We start from the raw sequence: 27,606 nt of genomic DNA, 5'->3' as shown, positions 1-27,606 counted from the left end.
CTGAATCCATGTTTCTAGGCAGACTATCACTAGTACTGGGAAACAGTGGTGTGTACTGGAATGTACTCTACGAACAATATTTATACTTTAAGAGATTTAAGGAGATATTTGGAAAGGTAATGAAAACAGAATGAGCAGAGAGGGATCAATAGGAAGAAAAACGAGAGCGTTGCCAATGCCAACCACGTGTAAGATCAACAAAGTGCGTGTGTGTGTGTGTGTCTCTGCGAGTGTATGTGAAGAGCAGGTGTGCTAGTGTGCACACATGGGTGCGTGCGTTTCCTGAGCATGTGCGCGTGCTTGCTCGGTACGGACCTGTGAAGTGGCGCTGGGAGAAGAGATGCTGGATGAAGTGTGTGTCTGCGGAGAATAGCAGGTCGTGCAACTTGTCCACGCTCATGCGCACCACCATGTTGATGTGCAGCCGGCCAGCCAGGTCCGCACAGAACGACTCCACCTCGTCTGGATGGGGACAGAGTTACACACCAGTCACAACTATAGTAACGCACCCGTTAGCAGAGATACTACCACAGTTGAGATCGTCTATCATCAGAATTTCTATGATATTTAAAAACAATTTGTTTGTATATATCCCCCAGGATTTGTCGCAACTGAATAGCCAAATGGGGCTGGCTTTTCCACAGTGTCAGATAAAATGGCCTTTTTCACGTGGATTAAATCAAATATAAAAACGTCAGCGATAATGGAGGGATAATGTGCTTTTTGTTGACGGGACACAGTTTAACACCGTTCTGTTTGAGCAGAAGAGAAGTGTAAGAGTCCTCACTTTAGGTTGCTAGTAAAGTAACACTAGTACAGTTTAGACTTCGGGAACGTGAACGTTGCACTTTAAAATCGGTCAAATCACAGCCACTAAAACATCCTTATTTTCAGAAAAGTGAATGCAGACGTCTCAAGTTTCTCTGGAGTTTTTCCTTTAATGCAGCAAGTCACAGTCTGTTCTCAGGACAGTCAATGACGAATGTAATGTAGGTCCTACTAGACTACTAGTATGGGATCAATAGGAAGGGTGTGTATGCAGCAGTTTCAACTGGCTCTCTTCTGCATCTGCACGGATCGGAGAAGAAAGGAGAGCTGAAAGCAGCAGGGTGGAAATCGCTTTCACCTGTCCCGTTGTTTCAGATTAGTGGGAATGAAGGAAAGGAGATGAGGAGAGAAAACCACCTTACGGTTTGTTACAATTTGACCTCTGTAAAGAGTGTCTACAATCCCTTCTTTCCCTCTCAAATCTCCCATGTCTGCATCAGATGAAAATGTATTTTCTATGTTTGCCGAAATGTAAAATGTTTTTCCATGAAACTATGCTCCAGTGGGCTCCAGGAACTCACCCTCTTCCTGTTCGTCTGAGGAGTTGCTGGGGTCGGTGGGCAGCTCGTCGTCGTTGGTGAGCTGGTCCAATGAGGAGAGGTTTCCCAGACTGGTGGCAGACAGGGGCACCATATGATTGGCCGACTCCAACAAACTGTCCCCGCCCTCCTCCAAATACTAGGAAATGGCATGTGAGGGGAGAGAAAGGGGTAGTTAGTTACCACCCGCCGTGAGGTCATTAAGGCAGAAACACACACACACACACACTCGACTGATGAGCCTTAGCGTACAGATATGACCTCAAAGCCTCTACTCTGCCCGGGTCAGACAACAACACTGGCTCTTTTAGGCATAGCATGGGATGCGTCCCAAATAACACCCTATTCCCTATATAGTGCACGACCTTTGACCAGGGTCATGGTACCCTATTCCCTGTAGCACACTATAAAGGGAAGAGGGTGCCATTTGGAACACACCCATTAGCATTACATCCGAGACGGATGGCCGTTTAGAGCCAACAAGCGACTCTTTGATCTACTGGGGTATGACTGGGGTATATTTATCCTATCAAGATAAACAATGGAACAGTCATAATTATAAACTATCTCTATAGCCAGTTCAAAGTTAACCCCCCCCCCCTAACTAACGATGCCCTTAGCTTAGGGTGAAACGTATCAAAACGCTGTCGAATGAATATGACCCTGTAGTTCCCTGGCATGAAATCAAACAAAACTCACGAAAGAGGCAGCAGCCGAGGCGGGGGCGGACAAGGAGGCGGTGTGTGTGGAGTGTGTGGTGGAGGGCAGGGAGAATCTGGGAGCTGGGCGGGCTGGAGTCCGGGGGGTCCAGGGAGGTTCTGCCGGGGATGTCTATGGGCAGACAGGTGGATGAGGAGGGGGGAGATGAGCCCAGACCACCACTGGCTAGGAGGGGGCCACTGGGGAACAAGGCTGCCATGGAGGAGGGGGGCGAGCTGCCCAGAGAAGCTATGGCCCCCAAGGAGCTGAGGTCCAACAGGTCAGAGACAGAGACTGACTCATCCACTGGCCTGAGATGTGGGGGGTTGGAAGGAGAGGTTGAATGATAGAGACAGAAAGAGAGACAGAGAGAGATGAAGGGGACAGAAAAAGGGCAGTATGGGGGGTTGGGGGGGATTAGACAGAATGAAGGAAGACATAGGAGGAAAAGGAGGAAGAACAGCATGATTCAAAATTCACAATCAGGTAGTAGCTTTTAATTGAAGGGATCGATAATCCAGAGGAGTTGAAGTTCATCAAAATTAATGGACGACAGTTCTAATTTAAATGGACAATGCCAAAGTAAATGGTCGCACGTGCGCACGTCAACAGAATCTCTCTCTCACACACACACAGCGAACATGTACACTCACAGTAGACCGTTAATGTGCTCGCCGGTGGGGGAGACATAGTCATCGTCTTCACTGGTGAGGCCCAGCTCAGTGCCGTAACACTGATGGACGATGTGCCACAGCTCCTTTGGGGACAAAGGCTGAGAGGAAACAGACATTAACCTTCTCAATGTCTCACTAACTTCTTGGAATTTCCTCTTGTAGGATATTAAAACGTCAATCAGTAATTCAATCAATCAGTAACCGGTAGTTTTGTTCAGTGTTCGATGCATTTTGGGTCCTGTTACATTTTGTTATGTTATATTTCATCACTGAATAGTTATATTATCCAATAAACAGTTTTCAGCTGTGCTAACATAATTGCAAAAGGGTTTTCTAATGATCAATTAGCCTTATAAATTATCAACTTGGATTAGCTAACACAACGTGCCATTGGAACACAGGAGTGATGGTTGCTGATAATGGGCCTCTGTACGCCTATGTAGATATTCCTTTTTTTTATCAGCCGTTTCCAGCTACAATAGTCATTTACAACATTAACAATGTCTACACTGTATTTCTGATCAATTTGATGTTATTTTAAGGGACAAAAAACACGCTTTTCTTTCAAAAACAAGGACATTTCTAAGTGACCCCAAACTTTTGAACAGTAGTGTATTCCCAATTCATTTCAAACTGGCAGGAGTGTGAGAGCTGGAGTTGGGAGGAGGGAGAGGAGGTGGGTACCTTGTCCATCAGTGCGTTCTGCCACAGTCTGAAAATCATCATGTAGCTGCGATCCCTCGCCCCGAAAGACGTGAAGAAGTGCTGGATGAAACGACCGAGAGAGAGCAAGCACAGAGGAAAACAAATTGAGTGAATGATGGAATGACGGCTAGTGGTCATTGCTATTGATTCGGCTTTGGCTTGTCAAAAACCATGACAGAAATAGCCTATTTTGCCATGATAAAAGATATTTGTCGAGCATTGGGAGCATCTAAGCCAGTGGTTCTCAACTGGTTTTGCCTGGGGACCCAAATTTGACAGTGACAATTGAGACGCGACCCAATATTATGGACTGTTGATGATTCCATTTTGTAATGTTGTATTGCAGCTTCCTTCTTGGGTAGGCTTCACTTACTAAACAGACTCTGTCTCAATTGTGGTAGTAAAGAAAGTCATTACACAGACATATTAACTGATAAAACATGTACCAATTGAAGAGAATAAGACATTTTAATTAAGCAACCAGTTCAGGAGTTGGGTGTAATAAATGATCACACAGAACACGACATCATAAACAGTCTAATAATGTTAAACGAACGATAACACATACCAGTCTCATTAGGAATTCTTAATCAATTACAAATGTCAATAGTTTCACAACCTTGACATTTTAGTTTAAAGGTGTACATTTTTAACCAGATCCATGCTCAGTACGTGATCAAATGACAGCTCCACCAGCTGATCCTCTTCGTTGCTTGGCAACGCCTCCCATCTCCACTTAAAAGGGGTCCCGTATCCAGTCGTCTTGTCTCCTGTTCTCCTCTGGGAAGTAGTCACAAAACTTTCCCTGCAGCTTGACAAGATGCTGTCTAATGTTGTTTTTTTTCAGTGTGTCGCCGTGTGGTTTGTTGATCAGATTATGAATCTCTAAATCAGCATTAGGAAACATGTCAATACTCCCGTTAGAAACATGATTTGCCCAAATGGTAAGCTTCATCTTGAAGGCATCCATTTCATCCCTCTGTAGAAATCGATTGTGCCCCCTCCATTGCATTGACACATTGAGAGAATTCAAACGATCACAAATATCCACCAGGTAGGCAACCTGTGCGAGTCATTCCGCACAATCGAAATGTTCGGCCAGAGGTGACTTCTTTTCTGAAGGAAACGCAGCAATCTCCGCTCGGAGTTCATAAAAGCGACCCAACACTTTAACCCTGGAAAGCCAGTAGACCTCTGCATGATAAAGCACCTGCTGGTACTCGCTCCTCATATCCCCACAGAAAGCCTGGAAACACCTGCTTTTCGTGGAACTCTTTTTGATATAGTTGACACACTTGATCACATCCTGAAGAGTGGCGTGGAGCTCAGGCACCATGTCCTTCGCTGCCAATGCCTCCCTGTGTAGGAAGCAGTGGTTCCAGGTCGCACTTTGTGCTCTCTCCAGGATCTGCTTTACAGCCCCGGAGTGCTTTCCCATCATGGCAGCTGCCTCATTGTGTTAAAGACAGGCTTTGCAGTGTTGGTGGTGGGAAAATCAGCACTTATTATCCCACACGTGTCTGACATAGACCATTAGAATTTATGGTGAGCTACATCTGTAGATTCATCAAGCTGCTGTGATAATGGCCATTTGCACTGATGTGCTCTGATGTCTGGCACGTTATGTCCTCAGACATGTCCTGGATTCTCCTCATGGTGTCATTGGATAGGGGTGTGGTTTTAAGTTTGTTGGCGGCTGACTTTCCCAAGATTTCAGTTCACATATCAATCGCAGCAGGGAGTATGAGATCCTCTGCGCTGGTGTGGGATTTTTGCACTTAGCAATGCGCTGGGCCACACAAGGTATGATGCGAAGTGCCTTTTCTTCAATGAATCTTGTGAGGCCTCCAGATATTGACATTTTACTCTTTTTAAGTCAGCTGTCTTATCTTTGTGTCTTGGATGCTTGGTGTCCAGATCCCTTTTCATTTGAGGGGTTTCATGCTGTCGTTAGCTAACAGCTCGTTGCATAGGGCGCACTGCGTCCACACTCACTGTCTTATATGTAAAACCATATTTGACAAACTCGGGGTCGTGTTTTCTCCTCTCAACAGGGACCGGATTGTCTGCCTTATTGTTGACATTGGAAGCAGCAGTAGATGAAGAGGGAGCTGCACGTTTTAAAAACTTAAATAACAGTTAACTCTCCACATGTGCAACGCCTGTAGAACACAACTGCGTAGTTAGCTGTCAATCAAGCTAGCTGTCAGAAGATCTGATTGGACGTGTCACATTTAAAATAAAAAACAGTGTTGCGGAATTACATTTATATTGGATTAGTGTGTCGAGAAATCTCTCATTCCATTGGATCAGTGTGTGTGTTTGGGGCAAGAACGTTATTGTATTGGTCAGTGAGTGAGTGAGTGCAGCGTGAAAACCCGAACGTAGCGAGCCATTTCACCACTGCGATCGCACGGCACGTGTAAATTCAGCAACAGTAAGCGCTGCAGCGGTATCCTTTCAAAGTAAACTTCCCACGACGTCGCCCCCCCCAGTTGACAATCACTGATCTAAATAATATATATACACACATACTGTCTACTAGAGGTCGACGGATTAATCGGAATGGCCGATTTAATTAAACCCGATTTAAAGTTTTCATAACAATCGGAAATCGGTATTATTGCACACCGATTTGGCTGATCTTTTGTTTTTTAACACCTTTATTTAACACCTTTATTTAACTAGGAAAGTCAGTTCAGAACACATTCTTATTTTCAATGACGGCCTAGGAACAGTTCAGGGGCAGAACGACAGATTTTTACCTTGTCAGCTCAGGGATTCAATCTTGCAACCTTACAGTTAACTAGTCCAACGCTCAAACCACCTGCCTCTCATTGCACTCCACGAGAAGCGTGTTACGCGAATGCAGTAAGAAGCCAAGGTAAGTTGCTAGCTAGCATTAAGCTTATCTTATAAAAAACAATCATAATCACTAGTTAACTACACATGGTTGATGATATTACTAGTTTATCTAGCGTGTCCTGCGTTGCATATAATCGATGAGGTGGCATTCGCGGAAAAAGGACTGTCGTTGCTCCAACGTGTACCTAACCATAAACACCCATGCCTTTCTTAAAATCAATACACAGAAGTATATATTTTTAAACCTGCATATTTAGCTAAAAGAAATCCAGGTTAGCAGGCAATATTAACCAGGTGAAATTGTGTCACTTCTCTTGCGTTCTTTGCACGCAGAGTCAGGGTATATGCAAAAATAATAAACGTTTTGTTTTCGAAATTATAGTTTCCGGATTCTACCATATTAATGACCAAAGGTTCCTATTTCTGTGTGTTATTATGTTATAATTAAGTCTATGATTTGATAGAGCAGTCTGACTGAGCAATGGTAGGCAGCAGGAGGCTCGTAAGCATTCATTCAAACTGCACTTTCATGCGTTTTGCCCGCAGCTCTTCGCTGTGCTTCAAGCATTGAGCTGTTTATGACTTAAAGCCTATCAACTCCCGAGATTAGACTGGGGTAACCGATGTGAAATGGCTAGTTAGTTAGCAGGGTGCGCGCTAATAGTGTTTCAAACATCACTCGCTTTGAGACTTGGAGTGGTTGTTCCCCTTGCTCTGCATGGGTAACGCTGCTTCGAGGGTGGCTTTTGTCGATGTGTTCCTGGTTCGAGCCCAGGGAGGTACGAGGAGAGGGACGGAAGCTATACTGTTACACTGGCAATACTAAAGTGCCTATAAGAACATCCAATAGTCAAAGGTATATGGAATACATATGGTATAGAGAGAAATAGTCCTATAAATAACTACAACCTAAAACCTCTTACCTTGGAAAATTAAAGTCTCATGTTAAAAGGAACTACCAGCTTTCATATGTTCTCATGTTCTGAGCAAGGAACTGAAATGTTAGCTTTCTTACATGGCACATATTGCACTTTTACTTTCTTCTCCAACACTTTGTTTTTTGCATTATTTAAACCAAATTGAACATGCTTCATTATTTATTTGAGGCTAAATTGATTTTTATTGCTGTTATTATATTACGCTAAAATAAGTGTTCATTCAGTAATTGTTGTATTTCTCATTATTACATATAGTTTTTTAAGAATTGCCTGTTTAATCGGTATTGCCTTTTTTTGGTCCTCCAATAATCGGTATCGGTATTGAAAAATCATAATCGGTCGACCTCTACTGTCTACAACAATCTATAATAAATGTTATTTTCCTTTACATGTCATTGATACACCTGTTACCTACTGTTCTTCCACTACTCTGAACCGCCATAGTAGGCTGTGTGACTGAATATCGAGCCCCTTGGCTCACCTTGTCGTGGTCAGTGCTGATCTGAATGGCGTTGGGGATGACCTTGGCAGTCTTCTCCTTGGTCAGGGTGGTCACATCTTTCAGCAGGATTGTGATCTGAACAGAACAGGAGGGTTAGTGTTTGTGTGTGTGTGTGGGGGGGTTTGTTCTATCCTCGTGGGGACCTAAAATTCCCCAAAGGATAGTAAAACTTGGAAAATTCCACATGCCCATGAGGATGAAGGCTATTTAAAGCTCAGATGTTAGGTTTAGGGTTGCAATTAGGGTAAGGAGTTAAATATAGGGTTTGGGTTTAGAAAAATAGGATTTTTATTGGGACTCAAATTTAGCTCCCGACGAAGATAGAAGAACAAAACGTGTGTGTGCGTGTCTATAACTTACAGTGGTTTCCCAGCGGAAGATATTGCTATAGAAGCAGAGCCAGTTCTCTGACAGATAGAGTCTCCCCTGGAGTAGGATGTCTTTCTGCAGCGCACATGAGTAGTCTGGGGAGGAGAGGAAGAGGAGGTTGGAGGAGAGACATCAGGCTGACAAAGCAACAGTGTCGGCCCTTCACTTCCACAGTGTCAGCACAGAGATGCAATCTCGCACACAAAGTACGTGTGTGTGTGTGTACGTGTGTGCCACTCACCCACTATGAGGCGTTCCGTGTCTGGCAGCTTCTTGAAGAGTTTACGGAAATCCTCATTGCGCTGTTTATAAGTGGGACTGAGAACCTGAGAGAGAATGATTACTTTGTTGCTGTTCTATGCTTTATCAAATATAATCTTGCAGGACCAGTCGCGTCTATGAATATTGCATATACAGTGGGGAGAACAACTATTTGATACACTGCCGATTTTGCAGGTTTTCCTACTTACAAAGCATGTAGAGGTCTGTAATTTTTATCATAGGTACACTTCAACTGTGAGAGACGGAATCTAAAGCAAAAATCCAGAAAATCACATTGTATGATTTTTAAGTAATTAATTTGCAATTTATTGCAGGACATAAGTATTTGATCACCTACCAACCAGTAAGAATTCCGGCTCTCACAGACCTGTTAGTTTTTATTTAAGAATCCTTCCTGTTCTCCACTCATTACCTGTATTAACTGCACCTGTTTGAACTCGTTACCTGTATAAAAGACACCTGTCCACACACTCAATCAAACAGACTCCAACCTCTCCACAATGGCCAAGACCAGTGAGCTGTGTAAGGACATCAGGGTTAAAATTGTAGACCTGCACAAGGCTGGGATGGGCAACAGGACAGAAGGCAAGCAGCTTGGTGAGAAGGCAACAACTGTTGGCGCAATTATTGGAAAATGGAAGAAGTTCAAGATGACGGTCAATCACCCTTGGTCTAGGGCTCCATGCAAGATCTCACCTCGTGGGGCATCAATGATCATGAGGAAGGTGAGGGATCAGCCCAGAACTACACGGCAGGACCTGGTCAATGACCTGAAGAGAGCTGGGACCACAGTCTCAAAGAAAACCTTTAGTAGCACACTACGCCATCATGGATTAAAATCCTGCAGCGCACGCAAGGTCCCCCTGCTCAAGCCAGCGCATGTCCAGGCCCGTCTGAAGTTTGCCAATGACCTTCTGGATGATCCAGAGGAGGAATGGGAGAAGGTCATGTGGTCTGATGAGACAAAAATAGAGCTTTTTGGTCTAAACTCCACTCACCGTGTTTGGAGGAAGAAGGATGAGTACAACCCCAAGAGCACCATCCCAACCGTGAAGCATGGAGGTGGAAACAACATTCTTTGGGGATGCTTTTCTGCAAAGGAGACAGGACGACTGCACCGTATTGAGGGGAGGATGGATGGGGCCATGTATAGAGCTCCATTTTTATGGAACGGTCTGCCAACCCATGTCAGAGACGCAAACTCGGTCTCAACCTTTAAGTCTTTACTGAAGACTCATCTCTTCAGTGGGTCATATGATTGAGTGTAGTCTGGCCCAGGAGTGGGAAGGTGAACGGAAAGGCTCTGGAGCAACGAACCACCCTTGCTGTCTCTGCCTGGCCGGTTCCCCTCTCTCCACTGGGATTCTCTGCCTCTAACCCTATTACAGGGGCTGAGTCACTGGCTTACTGGGGCTCTCTCATGCCGTCCCTGGAAGGGGTGCGTCACCTGAGTGGGTTGATTCACTGTTGTGGTCATCCTGTCTGGGTTGCCCCCCCCCCCTTGGGTTGTGCCGTGGCGGAGATCTTTGTGGGCTATACTCAGCCTTGTCTCAGGATGGTAAGTTGGTGGTTGAAGATATCCCTCTAGTGGTGTGGGGGCTGTGCTTTGGCAAAGTGGGTGGGGTTATATCCTTCCTGTTTGGCCCTGTCCGGGGGTGTCCTCGGATGGGACCACAGTGTCTCCTGACCCCTCCTGTCTCAGCCTCCAGTATTTATGCTGCAGTAGTTTGTGTCGGGGGGCTAGGGTCAGTTTGTTATATCTGGAGTACTTCTCCTGTCCTATTCGGTGTCCTGTGTGAATCTAAGTGTGCGTTCTCTAATTCTCTCCTTCTCTCTCTCGGAGGACCTGAGCCCTAGGACCAAGCCCCAGGACTACCTGACATGATGACTCCTTGCTGTCCCCAGTCCACCTGGCCATGCTGTTGCTCCAGTTTAAACTGTTCTGCCTTACTATTATTCGACCATGCTGGTCATTTATGAACATTTGAACATCTTGGCCATGTTCTGTTATAATCTCCACCCAACACAGCCAGAAGAGGACTGGCCACCCCACATAGCCTGGTTCCTCTCTAGGTTTCTTCCTAGGTTTTGGCCTTTCTAGGGAGTTTTTCCTAGCCACCGTGCTTCTACACCTGCATTGCTTGCTGTTTGGGGTTTTAGGCTGGGTTTCTGTACAGCACTTTGAGATATCAGCTGATGTACGAAGGGCTATATAAATACATTTGATTTGATGTATCGCAATATCTTGGCCAACAACCTCCTTCCCTCAGTGAGAGCATTGAAGATGGGTCTTGGCTGGGTCTTCCAGCATGACAACGACCCGAAACACACAGCCAGGGCAACTAAGGAGCAGCTCCATAAGAAGCATCTCAAGGTCCTGGAGTGGCCTAGCCAGTCTCCAGACCTGAACCCAATAGAAAATCTTTGGAGGGAGCTGAAAGTCCGTATTGCCCAGCGACAGCCCCGAAACCTGAAGGATCTGGAGGTCTGTATGGAGGAGTGGGCCAAAATCCCTGCTGCAGTGTGTGCAAACCTGGTCAAGAACTACAGGAAACGTATGATCTCTGTAATTGCAAACAAATGTTTCTGTACCAAATATTAAGTTATTATTTTCTGATGTATCAAATACTTATGTCATGCAATAAAATGCTAATTAATTACTTAAAAATCATCCAATGTGATTTTCTGGAATTTTAGATTCCGTCTCTCACAGTTGAAGTGTACCTATAATACAAATTACAGACCTCTACATGCTTTGTAAGTCGGAAAACATGCAAAATCGGCAGTGTATCAAATACTTGTTCTCCCCACTGTACATTGTTACTGTCCAAATACTTTTGGAACTCAATGCGTTGTTTTGGCTCTGTACTCCAGCACTTTGGATTTGAAATCATACAATGACTGAGGTTAAAACGTGGACTGTCAGCTTTAATTTGAGGGTATCTTCATCCATATCGGGTGAACCCCCCCCAAAAAATAATTGAAAATAGTCCCCCCCTTATTTTAGGGAACCAAAAGTATTTGGACAAATTCACTAATAGGTGTATTAAAGTAGTCAAAAGTGCAGTATTGGTTCCCATATTCCTAGCACACAATAACTACATCAAGCTTGTGACTCACAACAAGACTGCTGACAATCTGCACTTTAACCTCCTAGTCAGTCATTGTATCATTTCAAAATTATATGAGCCAAAACACCAAAAGATGTGTCACTGTCCAAATACCTTTGGACCCCACTGTACATGTGAGATTACATCAGATACTATGTCCCTGAGGTAAAACCGACAGACTGAGAAGGTAAATGAGAAGAACACTAAGGTGAATGAACAGTTAAATCAGCTAAAGTTCAAAGCTTAGTGAAATGGTTAAACGAGGGGGTGGCAAATTTAACAGAAACCGTTTTCGGCATCGATTGGTGCCATTTCACTGTAAAGTGCTATTTCATACTGTACTGTGCACTCCAACTAGGAAACACTGTAGCTACCGTCAGCAGAATAAAGTGCACTGGAGTGTGAGCCCTTAATGAACAGTTCCTTAAAGTGTATACTTACATTGTACCAGCTCTGCATTTTCTGCAAGGGAAAGAAAGAACAGCACACAATCAGTGACGAACAGCATCCAAAAGGCACCTCCATCCTGAAACAGTAAATGTAGAGTCTTATCTATTTTGACATTCATGTAGTTGGGGAATAGGTTAAAATGGGACACTGCGGAAAAACTAGCCATTTGGCCTGTACGACATTTCTTGATGTTCTGGTCATTCATCAAGCTTGCTGTGTGCGTTTCTATCATCTCTGACTGTTATGTGTGTAAAAAGGTCTAATGAAGCTGTTTTTATCTTAATATTAAATCGTTTCTGTGTAAAAATGAAGTACCTTACTGTGATTAAAAACAATCAAAATGGTCAAAAATAAACAAAATAGCTTCTTAGCAAAAAGCTATTCCTTAAGCAAGATTTTTGCTAAGACTGTCTGGGAGTGGGGAGAGAAAAACTGAAAACTAGCTGTCATTGTTAGGTTTAGAACTCCATCCCACCAAAACAGGTTGAAATGCCAGGTGGTATTTTCAAACAGCTCTTACACTGACATTATTATAATTTTCTAAATGTCACAGTATTTTTCCAAAACTCGTGTTTTTGACTGCACTGGGCCTTTAACGTTTGGCTTGCAGCCCATGATTCATACATTGACAATCTGCCCACAGTCAATCTATTCCAAATCCATTTAACACTGGCCGTGTCCAAAATCTGGCTCGTCTACTACTTAAGGCGTCCGCCTGCTTCCCAGCCGAAACAGTTCGCAAGAGATCCTGCATATATTATGACAACATTCTGTGACGTTTTTTGTTCGTTTTGGAATTTGTGAGTTATTTTTCGGGGGACTTCGTCTGGTCGGGCACACAACATTTTTTCTGAAGGCAAGGCGAAATTCGGATCCAAAGTCTACGCCCCTTCGCCGGTGATTGGTCAACAGTTGGGATTCTTCAATAAAGTCAGTCAATCAATGACATTTGGTGCACATTTTTTCATTAAGAAATACTGCACCAAACATTTTAGTTAGACGTCAAAGTGTGCGACAGATCTCCTCTGCAAAGAGTAAAAATTAATGACAGATTTCTTGAGTTATTTTAGATTAATTCAGACTATTTTGAGGAAGTTTATACTGGCTATTGTGTGTCAAAATGGACAAACAGTACTATTGCAGCTTTTTCTAGTTTTTCCAGCAAGCACCCTCGTTCGGTTTGACGAGTTCCACTAGGCGCCTGCCGAACTGAAGCATGCTGACGCCATTACTTAAACTGTGTACTAAACCACATACTATATAGAACGTACTGATTCGTGAAAACAAAATGCAGTAAGCAACAAATATCAGCATACTAGGCATCCTACGGAGAATGTATAATCTAATGGCAATTGCTTTTACTCCCTTCATTCATTCAATTTTGATACAGCGCGTCCCATCAGCTGATTATCAGCTGTTGTCACACACACGTGGGTCTCGAAAGACTATTCTCTTCCACACGTGTTCAGCGAATTCTATTTGATTAAAATGTCGAAATGAGTATGACATCCTGACATTTAAAGCACCACATTTCACATACTATTAAAAAAGTTACTTTTTTCCACTTACCCAAAATGGCTACTACTTACAACACAAGTATGGGTATTCTCACACGACCAATGACTACTGACTGCCTGGCTGTGTCCCTGTGTTGTCATGTTTGTCCTTATCTCTACATTAAACAGGGCTGTGTTCAGCAGGGCACATCGTTGTGGAACGTTCAGATAGAAATATAGTATAGAAATACACAAATGCCTCTGACATGTAGACAAAGGTATCACGTCATGCCATTTCTATCTGCAACACGCCACCTCCTTTTCCTACTGAATATGGCCCCGGTATATTGTTGACATAACAAAATGAGAGAGCGGCATGAGACGGGGCACCCTTACCTTGGCATTGCGGCTGAAATGGCGCGAGGCGATTGGGTAAGCGGAGGCGGAGAGCAGGGGGCTGTCCGAACCCCTCCTTTCCCCGCTGCGCTCCCCCGGGCCACCCTCCGCGTCGCTGGTCCTGCTTCCACCACCACCACTAACCCCCAGCACCCGGCGGCGCAGAGAGGGGGAGCTGCCAGGGGTGCTGCGTGGAGAGTTACTGGCAGTACTGAAGAGAGAGACGGTAGAGGAGAGATTAGTGGTAGGCTAAGGGAAGGAGTACAGACATTCATATTCATGTCATCCTCAAGATTTCACAGTGGCCAAATATGTAAGTAGTTAAGGCCATCTGGCCATGCTGGAAAGGATGGAAGTACTGTGCTTTTCTATTAAGCTAAAAACACACTAAATCAACAACCACTAACTCTAACCTTTCTCCCAACTGATTGGTGGCGATTAGAGCGGTCAGACACTGTCCATTCCTATATAGCCTAGATATACTACCTGTGGCAGTGCAGTGGTATGAACCTTGTGGATCCTTCCTCTACCATCAACATAAATGGGGAAAAAACACTGCTTGGTAATAGTACAGTAGGTCAGGGATGTTTCTCAATTGATCTTATTTCCAAGGCACTGGAGCAAGAATGAATATGCCTACATGAGAAACGCATTAGGGCAGAAAATATTCAATGGAGATTTTTATTAAGAGCACTTTTATCAAGTTAGCATGGTTGTGTAAGCATACTACACACCTGTTGTCTTCCCTCTAGTGAAAGCAGACATTCTGAACTCAAAGACAAGGTCAAACCTATATTGCTGTCATAATATGTGCATCTCATGTTCAGAGTTCAGGTCATGGCCCCGTAAAAATGGTTATATTGATGCCATCATAAACGTTTCCATGGTTGCAGCCTTGCGCTTCATTTGCAGTTCGGTGAAAACTAACAACCGCCTTCTGTTTTGACTCTCAGAAACATATCGTACTAACGAGCTATTAACACACAAAAACAAACAGTCGCTTTCAACAGACACTGTGGTCTACTTGTGTGAGCTCATTTGATCATTTTGTTCATCTCGAACAATAACTCATACCCCACACACAGACACCGAGTAATCACTGTATACAGCCACAAGCATTTATACACTACCATCAACCTCTAAATCAAATTGGTCACCCCTTCCCCTCTCTCGCTCCCTCTTCCGGCACCTTCTGTTTCTCTTTGCTTTTCTCAGTGTTCCCCCCCCCCCAGTGTGTTTTCTAACCATAGCCTCAGCTCAGTCAGCTTCCCCTTCTCCCTTGCAGCCTCCCTTCCCTTTTCCTCGGCCCTGTCCTCCAACTCTTCTCTCATTACTGCCAAAGTGCATTGAAACCACACTGGTCCAATTGCCGGTTGTCATGGCGACTAGGGGTTAATATCAGCATTACCGCCAAGGTAACAACCCCCTTGTGAAGAAGAAACCCAATAGTAGCTGTGATTCTGAATAATGAAATCATAGGAATGAGCCAACACTTTGGGTTATGCCTGCTCAAAAGCACTTTATCCATGTACAGTACAGTTTGCGGAAACTCGGTCCTGGGGCCCACTCTAGGTGCACATTTTGGTTTTTGCCCTAGCACTACACAGCTAATTCAAATAACCACATCATCAAGTGTTGATTATTTGAATCAGCAGTGTAGGGTTGGGGTGGGGGGGGTGACTCTGCAGTACAGTACAGGTGGGTGAGGATTCAGTAACATCATTGCAACTAAATTGTGTGCACGGTCAAAGTACATTAGGACTAATTATATCCGCATACAGGCCTACCCACCTACTCTAATAGGCTTGTTGTTGTGTTCAGTCTGGGACAGTGTCCCATAGAGATCCTATTAAATTACTAGAGGAGATATGCAATTGAACACAAAGTTCCAGAATGGAAAATGGCAGCCATATTGGTCAGGGAGAATTCCAAACCAGTCTAATTGGAATTAATTGCAGTAGAGGTATAATCCTAATTTTCCTTATGCAGGAAAATAAAAAGGTATGTGATATCAGAAATTGTGTGAGAATTATTGTCAATCTAAAATATTGTCATATAATTATAGTTTAAAAGTTATGCACATTTTTGGTATAAATAGCCTATAAAATATATACAAACAGACCATAAATGTAGAAATGTGTGTTTTCCTGGGAATCTGAGAGTGCTATTATATGATACAATATCAGTAGGCCGACTTGTTACATTTACAACTTGTCTAAATCCTATCATCAACTGATTTCAGACCGTGTATGGCTGTGGATTGATTGCATTGTGTGAATGGGACGTTACAATATTGGCAGTTGACTTGACAAATGAACGGAATCATTCCTCTAAAAAAAGCTGACTGGCTGGCTAGCTGACATACAGTGCAGATCAGCTCTTCAAATTCCTTATTTTAAATAATATCTTATCACAGAAATGGCAAGCCGTTGTTGACTCAACTCCTTGACCATAATGGTTTAAGTTTATCCTATCATAAAGAAGGTTCATGTCCTTTCTAGTATTTTAATTATATGGGGTGTGACCCTTCAAATTGTCACTGGTGTGACCAAACCGGACAGTATCGTGCTCGTGTCAATCTGTCAGTGAGTTTACAAACTAAATCACACATCATGCAATGTAGAGATGCAAACGACTGTCAAATATTGCATATATTTTGTTTTGAGCCGTTTTTAGAAAATTACTTTCATCCAAGCACAGCCTAATGTACGCTAGCACCATTCATAGCGCCTGTCAGACAACAGAATGTAAACAACGACATGGTTAGAATGTAACTCCGTGAAATCGCACTGTCTATGGAAGTATGAGTTATACAATCACAATAGATGCTGTCAGAAATTAGCCAAATTAGGTCGCGGATTTCAGACTGCTATAGACACACAAGTACAGCAGACCCGGGTGCCCGAAATGGCCATTCGAATCAAACGACGTTCATTTGCTTTCTACCAGCCCATCATTCAATAGGCAATCACTGACCCTCCCAGTTTCCAAACCACATGGATACGAGTGTAGCCTATACCTTTATGAAATGCATTTCAATACGAGGACAAACAGGCAAAATATTTCCATTCGGAGGGCAGACAACTCCATTACGTAAATAATCATTTTGCCACTTACTCAAACATGTCATGAGGTGTTTTAAATTTGGACGTGATGTCCACACGCTGCTTCATAGTATCTGTATCACTAGGGCACCGGTCCTGTGTGCACTGCGCCGAGCCAGCCGACGCTACACTGTCCATCCCGATGTCTGTTTTGTCGGATATAAAAACGCACAGGGGTCCCCGAATAGAAACGAGCACTTCATGTGCGACCTGTTTCACTTCCCCATCACCAACATCCTTCCCTCGCATCCAGGCAGGTAGCGCGACCTCAACCAGTCTCCTATTCCGTGTCTGGGCAAACTAGCGTTGACAAGCTGCGCCCATAAGTAATCCGTACTGAACACACAGGCAGCAGAGAGAGGGGGAGGTGGAGGCACAAGAGAGGCCATGCACGGATGTACAGTAGCAGTGCACTCTTAGAATAAATAATAACTAGGTGCCATCTAGAACCTAAAAGGGTTCTTCAGAGAACCCTTTTAGGTATAACTATTTTGGTTCCATGTAGAACCCTTCCCACAGAGGATTCTACATGGAATCCAAAAGAGTTTTACCTGGACAGCCAAAGAACCCTTTTGGAACCATTTTCTTCCTAAGAGTGTAGAGTTGAACTGGGAGATTCAAATAAAATAGGTTTATAGAGGACTTATTTATTATTGTTATTTTAAAATCAATAAAGACAGTACTGGGAAAGGTTATGAAAGAATACATGCAGACATGAATTAGGGCCAGTTGTAGACAGATTATATATAGGCCTAACATGGTGTAATAAAATATCACAGCCGTTTGCTAACATGGTTTATCACACTGACTGTAATTATCCCGCACTAAACAGTGCTGCCCGCAGTGTCCACCTGACCGAAGCCCACCCAGTCGTTCAACCCACAATCGCTCTGTCCATCTCTGGATTAGACACCCACTGAGTAGGATACATCATAATCCATGCTGTGCAGATCCCCTCTTCTCTTGCTCGCTCCCTCCCTCTCTCTTAATCTGCTTTTCTGAGGTACAGGAGTGCCTACTGTAATCTCTTCCATTCATAGGGCAGGTGGGGATGAAGAAGGGAGCAAGAGAAATAACATGTTTAGACAGAGAGAAAAATAAAGAGTGGAGGGGGCAAAGAAGAATCTGGTCCCTAGCACATTCAACAGAAAGTCACTTATTACCAAAGAGCAGTGGTTGCACAACGTCAGTGGGGAGAGATCAATGTTCTTTGGGCTAATTAGTTGAGTGGGGTTTTAGGCCTGTGCTCAGCACATTTTCAGGTGAGGCCCCGTTCCAAACTATCTAGCAGAATAAATGTCTGAGGCAGCCTTCTGCTGAGTGGGAGACCTGAACCAAAACTCAATTAGTCAAAGTTAATCCAAACATAAATATGATGAACTGGGGGCGACGCCTCAAACATAGGCTAGAGAGACAATGGCTTGGCCTGTAGACAATTGATCTGCAGTTGTTTTTGTGTGTCAATGGATTATCAAATGGGATTATGTGGCCAGCAGAGAGGTGAATTGGAGGGGGGGGTAACGCCAATTACTCAATTAGATATCCGTCTGCCAAGCAGGTCAGGCCTAAACAGACAGGGAGGACATGTATCAGCTAGTAGTTTTCCCTTCACCTCAGTTAACTTAACCCCAGTCTGCAAGTAATATTTGACGACTTGTTCACAAAAAACAGCCCAAGGGTAAAGAACATATGCCTAACCTACTTTTTAAATGTGATGCTTTTAGTTATTCAGCATCAAGTGTGCATTCAAAAGTGGTGGAGCTGGAGAAAATATGAACCCCTCCCCCAAGCACCATATTACTGTCATCCATCCTCTGTTACGTAACAGATTATGGAGGAATGTTACAAGTCATGTTTGTCTTACATTAACACTTTGTTAAACCGCCAAAGGAAGTGCAATCTTTAAGATGTTTACTGATTTCATGACTGGTGTTGAGACCTGATAGCCTAACACAGAACTGTTGGCTATTTACTAGGCCATTTAATATCCTTATATTGGAAGATGTTGCCGCGCCGTCGCTCAGACTATCGCCACAATTCTGCTACTGTTCAGACAGTTGTGCAGTCAGTGTTGCGCAAGTGACTGAGGTTTGATCACCAAGGAAAAGTGCTTTTAAACCACTGAGGAATCCAACTTGGTCTCTGATAGATAAAACACACAACACAGCTGTCCCCAACCAACAAAGTGTTGGAGTCAGCCAAAAGGAGCCTATAGACTATGTAGCCTCTCTGAGGTTTAAGGTAGAGGTAAAATCACATTAGGATCAATATTAGCCTTAGTCTACTAACTACCAAGTCTCTACAATAGAATTACTGGGAGATGTGGCTACACAGCATCTTGTAGGAACATGCCTCGCATAACATATCTCGCATTTCTCCACGTCAGACTGTTTCGCACACGAGTTGTTGGCCTCTGATTCAAATCAACTGCCGCCCCCACTAAACACCCCAGAATACTTGACTGTATTAAAACTCATTATTTGCATTAGAATCCTTCCATGTTCTTCCAATGCAAATCGTTATTCAGATCCCCATGGAAATCAGCCGTCTGTTGAGACCACCACAGCTGACACGCAGAAGTCATTAGCCGAACCATAACTAAAACGCCTTCATTGGCCTTAATCATCCGTTCCCGTCAGGGTGTGGCTGTCAAATGGTCAATGATTCTCATCTACACTGTGGGTTTATTTCATGCAACAGGACAAAAACAATGGTAACCAAAGACATGAAATGAACTGGCTAGTGTTTTAATGGTATAAGAATACTGTGCCTCATTGTATTAATGCGTCCAGGCTAAATGGGAATGAGTCCAAATAGTCTCAGGCCTAATAATTTCACATGTCCTCTCAAACATCAGAGACGACCGGCTAGTGTTACAAAACACCGGAATGAAACAGAAAATGCCTGGATTTCACAACAACTTGATCAATGAAGTATTGATGACAAGATGACTTTATCATTCATAACCATGGCCTTTTCTGTTTTATATATGAATACCACCAGCACTCCCATTTCTCACTGTATTACCTGCCTGATGCTCTGACTGCATCTAGAAAAGGATTCACTCAGAACCTAATGTATTGTCATATCATTTGATAATGGCAACATTCAGATAACTACAGGAGTAGGAGATGTGCATAGATCCGTATGAGGTGTGTACTGTAGATAAACAAAGCCCTTGCTTTTAGATGATGCATGTAGCCTAAACAAACAACACTCGTGTGTTTGCAGTGAACGGGTGTTGTTCATACTAACAATAGGGGTGCACTGTTTTCATTTAGGCCTGCACACTTGCATTTTATTTTGTTCCTATAGTGCACTGTAACATTTCGGGTTTCAGTCTTAAACTCCCAACTGTAAATCCTTCATTTTTAAAACTAGAATCCTTAGTTGCTACATACATTTTTTAAACTTAATTTCTGAATGAATGATTCAATGATCAATGAAATCATTGATTAAGCATTGAATTAATTATATATAGCCATTGATTCTTGACGATGACAATTTAATGAGCTTAGTTCATCTGGCGTACCACATTTTTTATACTGTAAACAATGTAAAAGCAAAAACTATTATTTTGACAGCATTGATGGTCAGTCCTTATATCCATAGCTCGGTCTATGAATTTGAAAGTGGTTACATTTATCCAGGCTCATCCCTTAGCTTTTTACCAAAATAGAGGCGGGGTGACCGCTTTGTTATTGTTTCAACTAATTAATATAGATTTAACCACCTTACATAGAAAATACAGGCAGTATCATTAAGGAGCTGTAAAATAATGTCAGAGGTCTATCTAAGTAATGTGTTTCATTAAACAAAACAAAAACTGGGTCAATAAAACTGGTTGGTAAATGAACAGGACAAGGGCACAGCTGTTCATTTGGAGCGGAGAGAGGAACACCCTCTGCCTGCCTGGATGGCCCTTTAACAGGCCCACCGAGGACACTGCTGGCAATGCAGCAACCACTCCCATTGGACAGAGGTGACATCAGACGAAGCGTGGGCTCCTATTGGCTGGCGGTGATGTCATGCATTCTAAGCAGGATGAGCGGTGCACACAAACCCAGCTCCCTGCTCCTTGTGACTGACCAAGTAGAGGTCTCTTTCTCTCTCTCTCAGCTACAACAGATAGACCTCTCATTTTCCCTAACATTTCATTTAGCCTACTGTCTTTTCAGCCTCATGCCTTTGTCTTCATATGCTTATTTCTCTCCCTCTCTCAAAATGTTACAATTTCTCTTGAATAGAATTTAAGATGCAGGCTTACTTCAATTATGGCGAGGTAGCACCTTTAATATTGTGACATGGGCTAATGGTTTTGTTCTCTGAAATACTATAAGAGCATGATGAACATGTTCCTCTGCCTGCCTGACCAAATCAAACTGTGATATAACCCAGCTTGGAGTTCACCAGGACTTTAACAGCATAATCTGCCCTCTGTGGTTTTAGTGCTTAACCAATAAGCCCGGTCTGCTGTGCCTTTTCCAAATAGTTGGCTTGTGGTGTGCCATTACAGAAAACTCCACTCCAGTCGCTGTCAAACAACAGTGACATCTTTTATCTGTGACAACATAGTCTCCTCATCTTATCTAATGTAATATCAGTGAAGTATATAGCATGTGAATGATCATTTAGCCTAATGCTTAGACATAAAATAAACTAAGTGCCTTAAGTTACAGTTTCCTGATTCAGTGCATGACAAGGCCATGAACCAAAGTCCTGCAGCTAGCAGATAACTGAGCCCATCCCTAGATGGGAGGGCCTTGAGGGGGTTCTGAAGTGAGTCTGCAGGGAACCTGAGGCATCTGGCTGCCTGCCTGTCCTAGAGAGGAGAGAGATGGAGAGCAGAGCACTGACCTGCAGCTGTCCCCGTCAGACTCCCTGCTGAGCAGACTCCTGAGGGACCAGCGTGAACGCCGGCCGGGAGACGAGCTACGTGACCAGGAGGTGCAAGACGACGGGGGTAGCAAGAGGTCCGAGGAAGGGCCCAGGACCGCGTCCTCCACGTGGGGTGGCAAGAGGGGTGAAGGGAGAAGTGAGTGGCTTCTTTGAGCAGCGCTCCCCTTCAACCTCCCCTCATCCTCAGTGCCGTCCCACCGGGGTTTGAGTGACTCCTCTTGTTCTCCATCGCTCCTCTTCTTGGTCCAGGCTCTGCTCCGGTGAGGGCGGGAGCACCGGTGGCGGCGGGGAGGCCGGGGGCTGGGAGAGCGAGACCAGGCATCAGTGTCTGAGGACGGGGGGAGGATGTTCAGCGTGGGGATGGGGACGAGCTGCGTCATGGAGCCGCTGCTTTCTGGTCCGGTGGTGGCCAGCACTGACATGGTCTTCATTCTCAGAGCTTCTTCAGACCAATTGTTTTACTTCAAAACACCCAGATGAATGATGCAGACACCAAGTCAGGATGTTGATGAAGTCGGTCTGAGATGCGATCACAGATTTTTGATACAAATCAATTGTGGACTGGTCCTAGAACAGCTAGGCTAACATTTGTGAATGTACCTCATGTTTCCAGTGACATCCAGATGGTGCAGTATGAAAGATCCTATTATGGAAGGCAGGTTTCATTCTCCATGGTAATGTAGGGCATGACACTAGGTTACAGCCGTTTAGCTTCACCCGCTAATTTTAGTCAATAATGTTGCAGCCAGGGTGGGCCCTCATTTAATTTAATACAATGCAGTCTTCTCTTTTCCAACGCTCCACCTCATGCTCTGTGCGTAGGGCTTCTTTGCATTTTTTTGTCAGTCTGTAGTTTTGTTCCTCACTTCCTCCTCTTCTTCTGCAACTCTCCCTCTGTCCGATGTCCCAGTCTCTCCGATGCGCCTGCTCTCCCTTTTACCTTGAGCCAAGTTCACAGGGCGTGCAGTTTCACAGTTGAACTTGCAGTGAGAGAGATAACGATCTATGTCCGGATGTAGCAGGGGGCTGAGAAGAGAGACTGTAGTATTGGCTAACAGTCTAATTCTCCCTTAATAAACAGAAAAAAACTAACATGGTAGAAAATCAGTTTTCTGGACAAAAGATGATCCCAGTTACTTTGATAAATGTTGATGTCTATTTCTATTGGTTTTGTGATCTGACCTCAAATGGTATCAGGAAATACAGCATGACACAGATGGCTTGTGAATAATTGATCATCAGAGAGACAGATCGATGGAAGTTATGTATTCCGTGTCCAATATCAGTGGTGTCTGATTGCTTTTGATGCATTGTTTGGTTGGAAATTGCTGTTAGACAGATTTTGCAGGTTTGCTCCCTTCTGGTATTAAGTCAGTAAAAGTGATTATAGCGCGCACTTGGGAGTCAAATGGAGAGATTATTGCTATTCAAACACTTTTTAAAAACAAAAAACATATACAATGCGTACAACAATCCTTTATCCCATCTCCAAGATCAGCTCAAACACCCCAACATGTCAACATCTCTTCAAATCTCAAGGTCCAGCTCAACCACATGAACATCCCCTCTTTTCATTCTTAAAGCTGCAATATGTAACTTTTTGGGCGACCAGACAAAAATCACATAGGATGTCTAAGAAACGGTAGATCTGTTCTGTGTGTGCTATTTCTATGCTTCCCGTTTTACTTTCGGTTTTGTATACCAGCTTCAAAACAGCTGAAAATATAACATTTTTGATAATGGGAAAAAAATATTTCACAAAGGTTTAGATGGTACAATGATTCTCTACACTATAAATCGCTTGTTTTGTCACAAACTGAAATGAGACAAACTGGAAATGGTGGAGCGATTTTAATCGACATAGTTGATTTGGCTATCTCAGCCAGTCAGTCATGGCCAGCACTGATGATGCCGAACATACATTATATTGTCAGACATACATAATGTGTGTGTGTGTGTGTGTATATATATATATAGTCTAGGTGCTTTTGACCAATTCAATGCAGGCACCTGTTGATGTCAAGGCCCAAGCCCCACAGTGTATTTGCTCATCTGTTTGCGCAAGATAAATCTTGGCATGCTCTTGTTTGCTCAGAGTAATCAATGGTAATACTGGTGTGACCCTCTCCATCTTTACTTCATACAAAGCCATATCTTGTAAACTAGCAATAAAAACACCAGAGATTCAAGTGGGCATTAAACAATCAACAGAAAGGACTTCCCCAAATCATGCTTCTGTAGGTGCAATACTAACGTGGCTCCAGTCTTAAAAGTCATGATGAGACAAATTCATGGATAAAATAGGATCGTGGCATTGATGACAACAATTCTGTTCAGGCAGGGCCAAGAAGTTACTGGGTAACAGTTGGGATGCTAATATTCACAACTTCAAACGGGTTTCAATACAGTAACGGTATCCAGTCTGTATTCAATACAGTCTGTCTAGTTAGCTAACTAGTCTTTGGTCGGTACAATAAAAATACATTAGTATTGTAACTAGTTAGCTAAAATTAGCCTAGCTAACTGGCTTGCCAAGCTTTCATTATCTTCAGAGCCTCTGAGGAAGTTGCCAACAACGTGCTTCTATATTTGATTTGCTTGTTGTTTGGGGGTTTAGGCATCTGCTGATGCAAAAAGGGCTTTGTAAATACATTTGATTGATTGCACAACACAAATTGTAAACGGTTAACCGTTGCATTCAGTCCTACCTCCCATTTGATGAATTTCCCCCATTTCGATTATCTTGCTCGGCTTCGAAGACAAGCCGAGCGACAGTGCGAGGAGCGATATTAAAATCCACTTTTTCACAGGATCCCATTAGCAGCATCCTTTTGAGAAGTAAAACCCTCCACTCCTACTGCCAACACAGCAGGCAGCTCGCCGGCTAACGTTAGTTAGCTAACCAAACTTCCTGGCTAAATATACACGTAGCTAGCTACTGGTGGAACATAGAAGCAGTCAATGTATTGTTTATTCTGACATTTGCCTAGTTGAAGCGAGCTAACTGTTGGCTAGCTAACTACAACAACACCCTTAACTAGTTATACTAACGCCGTCGCAAGCCAGCTAGCTAAACACCGGGTAACGCGCTTCGTTGTCTGCTAGCTGATGGTCTGACGTTAACTGGCTTGCTAACGCTACCTACATTGCTTTCTGGTATTTCTTGTGCTTTTAGCTTGTTGGCTTAAACATCGATAATGAGTCTTATATGGGAAACTTTAATGTTTCCCATTTTTGTGTCAAGCGCTTAAATTGTTGGCTAAATAACTTCTGCAAGACAGAAATCGATCGAACCCGAAAAACGGAATCTCAACAGAGCCAAAGAAAAACTTTGAAGAGGGGGGCAGCAACAGTCATATATATTGGTATATTTCCTGACTACTTCTAAAATGTAACATTATGTTCCGAAGCAACACAAATATCTAACTGTGGGTTGATGTTTCTCTAAATTCTTTAAAATATTGCTAAATTGCCAAAATGGTTACATAATACCTTTTAATTATAACCCAAACCTCAAAACTTGTGGTACAGTCTGGTTATAAGAACGCTGGAGGACAAATAACGGGTTCTCGTGATGATGGGAAGCACTTTAAGCGAATCAGACGACGCTATATCCTAGTAGGGAGGGCTTAAAACTGTGAAACTTTATTCAGTCACAGGTGACTGAATCAACACCATCTCAACGATCAACACTAGAATACAAATTGCATTGGAAGCGCCCACAACAATCTGTCAATCTGTAATGCCTCTCAATTATTGACTTAATACCATGGGAGCTGGTTAAACCAAGTCCAATAATGCATATAGAAATGTATAGAAGGGCAGGAATAGACTTGTTGCGCCCTCTTGTGATTCAAATATGTGCAGTCACAATAATGTTATGCAAAATGATGACCTTAACCACGCTTGAAACTTCACACAGGAAAAGTACAACTAAATACACAAATATTTAAATTACTATGAAACAACCTTGTTATTATGGATTAATATATGTTTATTAGTCCGGATCTCACCTTTATGAGGTAGGTCACACTGGCCCACCATTGCTGCAACGATTGCGTGTGTATGCTGCTATCGGCTAGTCTCTCTGAGCTGTAACTGATTAATTTCGGGCGGAGCTGAGAGATACTTTATCCATATAGTCGAATCATTCGCGGCTGCAGTCGCCTGGGCGAAGGACAGGTTACTTTGTTCTGGAAGAAGACTGAAAGCAAGAAGGGGATATTGACAAGGAACAAGAGCATTTGGTTGCACCACTTGGACATTAAATCAGAGAGACAACAGACACAATACAGTTACCTATTTTATATTAATAATACATAATAATAATAACAATAATAATTAATAATAATAATTTTAGTAGCCGAAAAAATGTATGATATAAAGGTATAATATTTAGGTTACTATGAAAGAGGGGCAGGGACATGGACAGTGTTCATACATGTGACAATATTTATTTACACAAGTAAATTCAATACGCTCTCTCCGCTCACCCTCGTTTCTGTGTAGGCCTATATTGTATAAGTACATGTGTAACTAGGCTATAACGTGACAAATAAGTAATGCTGTTACCTCAAAAACCTGTGATAAATGTTTTTGAAGAAATAGACTGCTCAGACTACAGTTTGTCTACATCATGATTGATACTTCAGGGACAGGTGGGCTACGGGGCTGTATGTGAAATGCACAGAAAGATCAAATCAATAGTCTAATCAATAAAATACGTTGGTATGTTTGTTTGCTACATTTAATATGATATATAAAACAAATTAAACAAATGTATCACACTATTATATGTCCATACCTGAATAATGTTGCTGGTAGAAGCTGCTCCTCTCACAGGTGTTTATTAGTTTCACTCAAGCTTCAGTTTATCAGCCTATTTCACAAGACAATTATCCCGGAGAATAGCCAATACTGGTCGCAATTACTTAGCATTTTCAGAATTCCCTCTTTGGTTTACATTTTTGCGCTTCATGGTAATTACATCCCATTATAAACACTTGGACAGCTCCAGTTCCATGGTGCCAACGACTCAATGAGAATCTGAGTTTATGTCTGCGCCAACCACTTCACGTCACAGAGAGATGTGTTACTGAACGCTTCCCTTCGCAGAATGGGGAGCTAGAAACCCGATCTGGGCTAAAAATAAAAAACACCAGCATGTGTGGTTTGGAATAAATAGAGGGGAGGTGTGTGTGTCCTATGCAGGAGTGGTGAAAGCAACATAACAAATGGACACCCCCCCCCTACATCAACAGGCATCAGTTTCATACACAACTGTAACTGTGTTTATCATGAGTCAATATTTGTGTTAAATCTTTAAAGTTGTCAACCTCAAGGCCTAGGTATACCTGTGTGTGTGTGTGTGTGTGTGTGTGTGTGTGTGTGTGTGTGTGTGTGTGTGTGTGTGTGTGTGTGTGTGTGTGTGTGTGTGTGTGTGTGTGTGTGTGTGTGTGTGTGTGTGTGTGTGTGTGTGTGTGTGTGTGTGTGTGTGTGTGTGTGTGTGTGTGTGTGTGTGTGTGTGTGTGTGTGTGTGTGTGTGTGTGTGTGTGTGGTTACATCACATGAGAATGTCCTAGACATACAAACAAGACCTAGACATTCTCTGACAGAGATGAATTGCATCTCTTGTTATTGCGCATATCAAATTACTGTACATCAGTAGAGCACATTTCATTAACCAGCTGAGATTTCATTACATAACCAATACATTTGAAACCATGTGAGGTAGACATGTGTACATACAG

The 27,606-nt window shown here is 43.1% G+C and overlaps 1 protein-coding gene across 1 annotated transcript in view; it reads right to left on the bottom strand.

The window, feature by feature from the left end:
- The window catches only part of LOC124020669 (protein Aster-A-like), a 38,639-nt gene extending 11,708 nt beyond the window's left edge, over positions 1 to 26,931 (bottom strand). Inside the window, exons 1-15 of the mRNA XM_046335911.1 lie at positions 26,661 to 26,931; positions 26,429 to 26,527; positions 25,870 to 26,060; positions 21,815 to 22,944; positions 13,854 to 14,064; positions 11,953 to 11,973; positions 8,361 to 8,445; positions 8,111 to 8,214; positions 7,730 to 7,825; positions 3,425 to 3,505; positions 2,720 to 2,838; positions 2,067 to 2,377; positions 1,754 to 1,761; positions 1,350 to 1,506; positions 316 to 462 (exon numbers count right to left, since the gene is read on the bottom strand). Coding sequence (XP_046191867.1) covers positions 316 to 462; positions 1,350 to 1,506; positions 1,754 to 1,761; positions 2,067 to 2,377; positions 2,720 to 2,838; positions 3,425 to 3,505; positions 7,730 to 7,825; positions 8,111 to 8,214; positions 8,361 to 8,445; positions 11,953 to 11,973; positions 13,854 to 14,064; positions 21,815 to 22,287 — 1,813 coding nt within the window. The 5' untranslated portion in view covers positions 22,288 to 22,944; positions 25,870 to 26,060; positions 26,429 to 26,527; positions 26,661 to 26,931. The remainder of the gene's footprint in view (positions 1 to 315; positions 463 to 1,349; positions 1,507 to 1,753; positions 1,762 to 2,066; positions 2,378 to 2,719; positions 2,839 to 3,424; positions 3,506 to 7,729; positions 7,826 to 8,110; positions 8,215 to 8,360; positions 8,446 to 11,952; positions 11,974 to 13,853; positions 14,065 to 21,814; positions 22,945 to 25,869; positions 26,061 to 26,428; positions 26,528 to 26,660) is intronic.
- Between the last annotated feature and the right edge of the window lie 675 nt (positions 26,932 to 27,606).

This window comes from Oncorhynchus gorbuscha, unplaced genomic scaffold (assembly GCF_021184085.1).
Source record: "Oncorhynchus gorbuscha isolate QuinsamMale2020 ecotype Even-year unplaced genomic scaffold, OgorEven_v1.0 Un_scaffold_874, whole genome shotgun sequence".
Classification (NCBI taxonomy): Eukaryota; Metazoa; Chordata; class Actinopteri; order Salmoniformes; family Salmonidae; genus Oncorhynchus; species Oncorhynchus gorbuscha.
The sequence above is the reverse complement of the archived record's forward strand: the minus strand, read 5'-3'. Positions and strand labels throughout refer to the sequence as shown.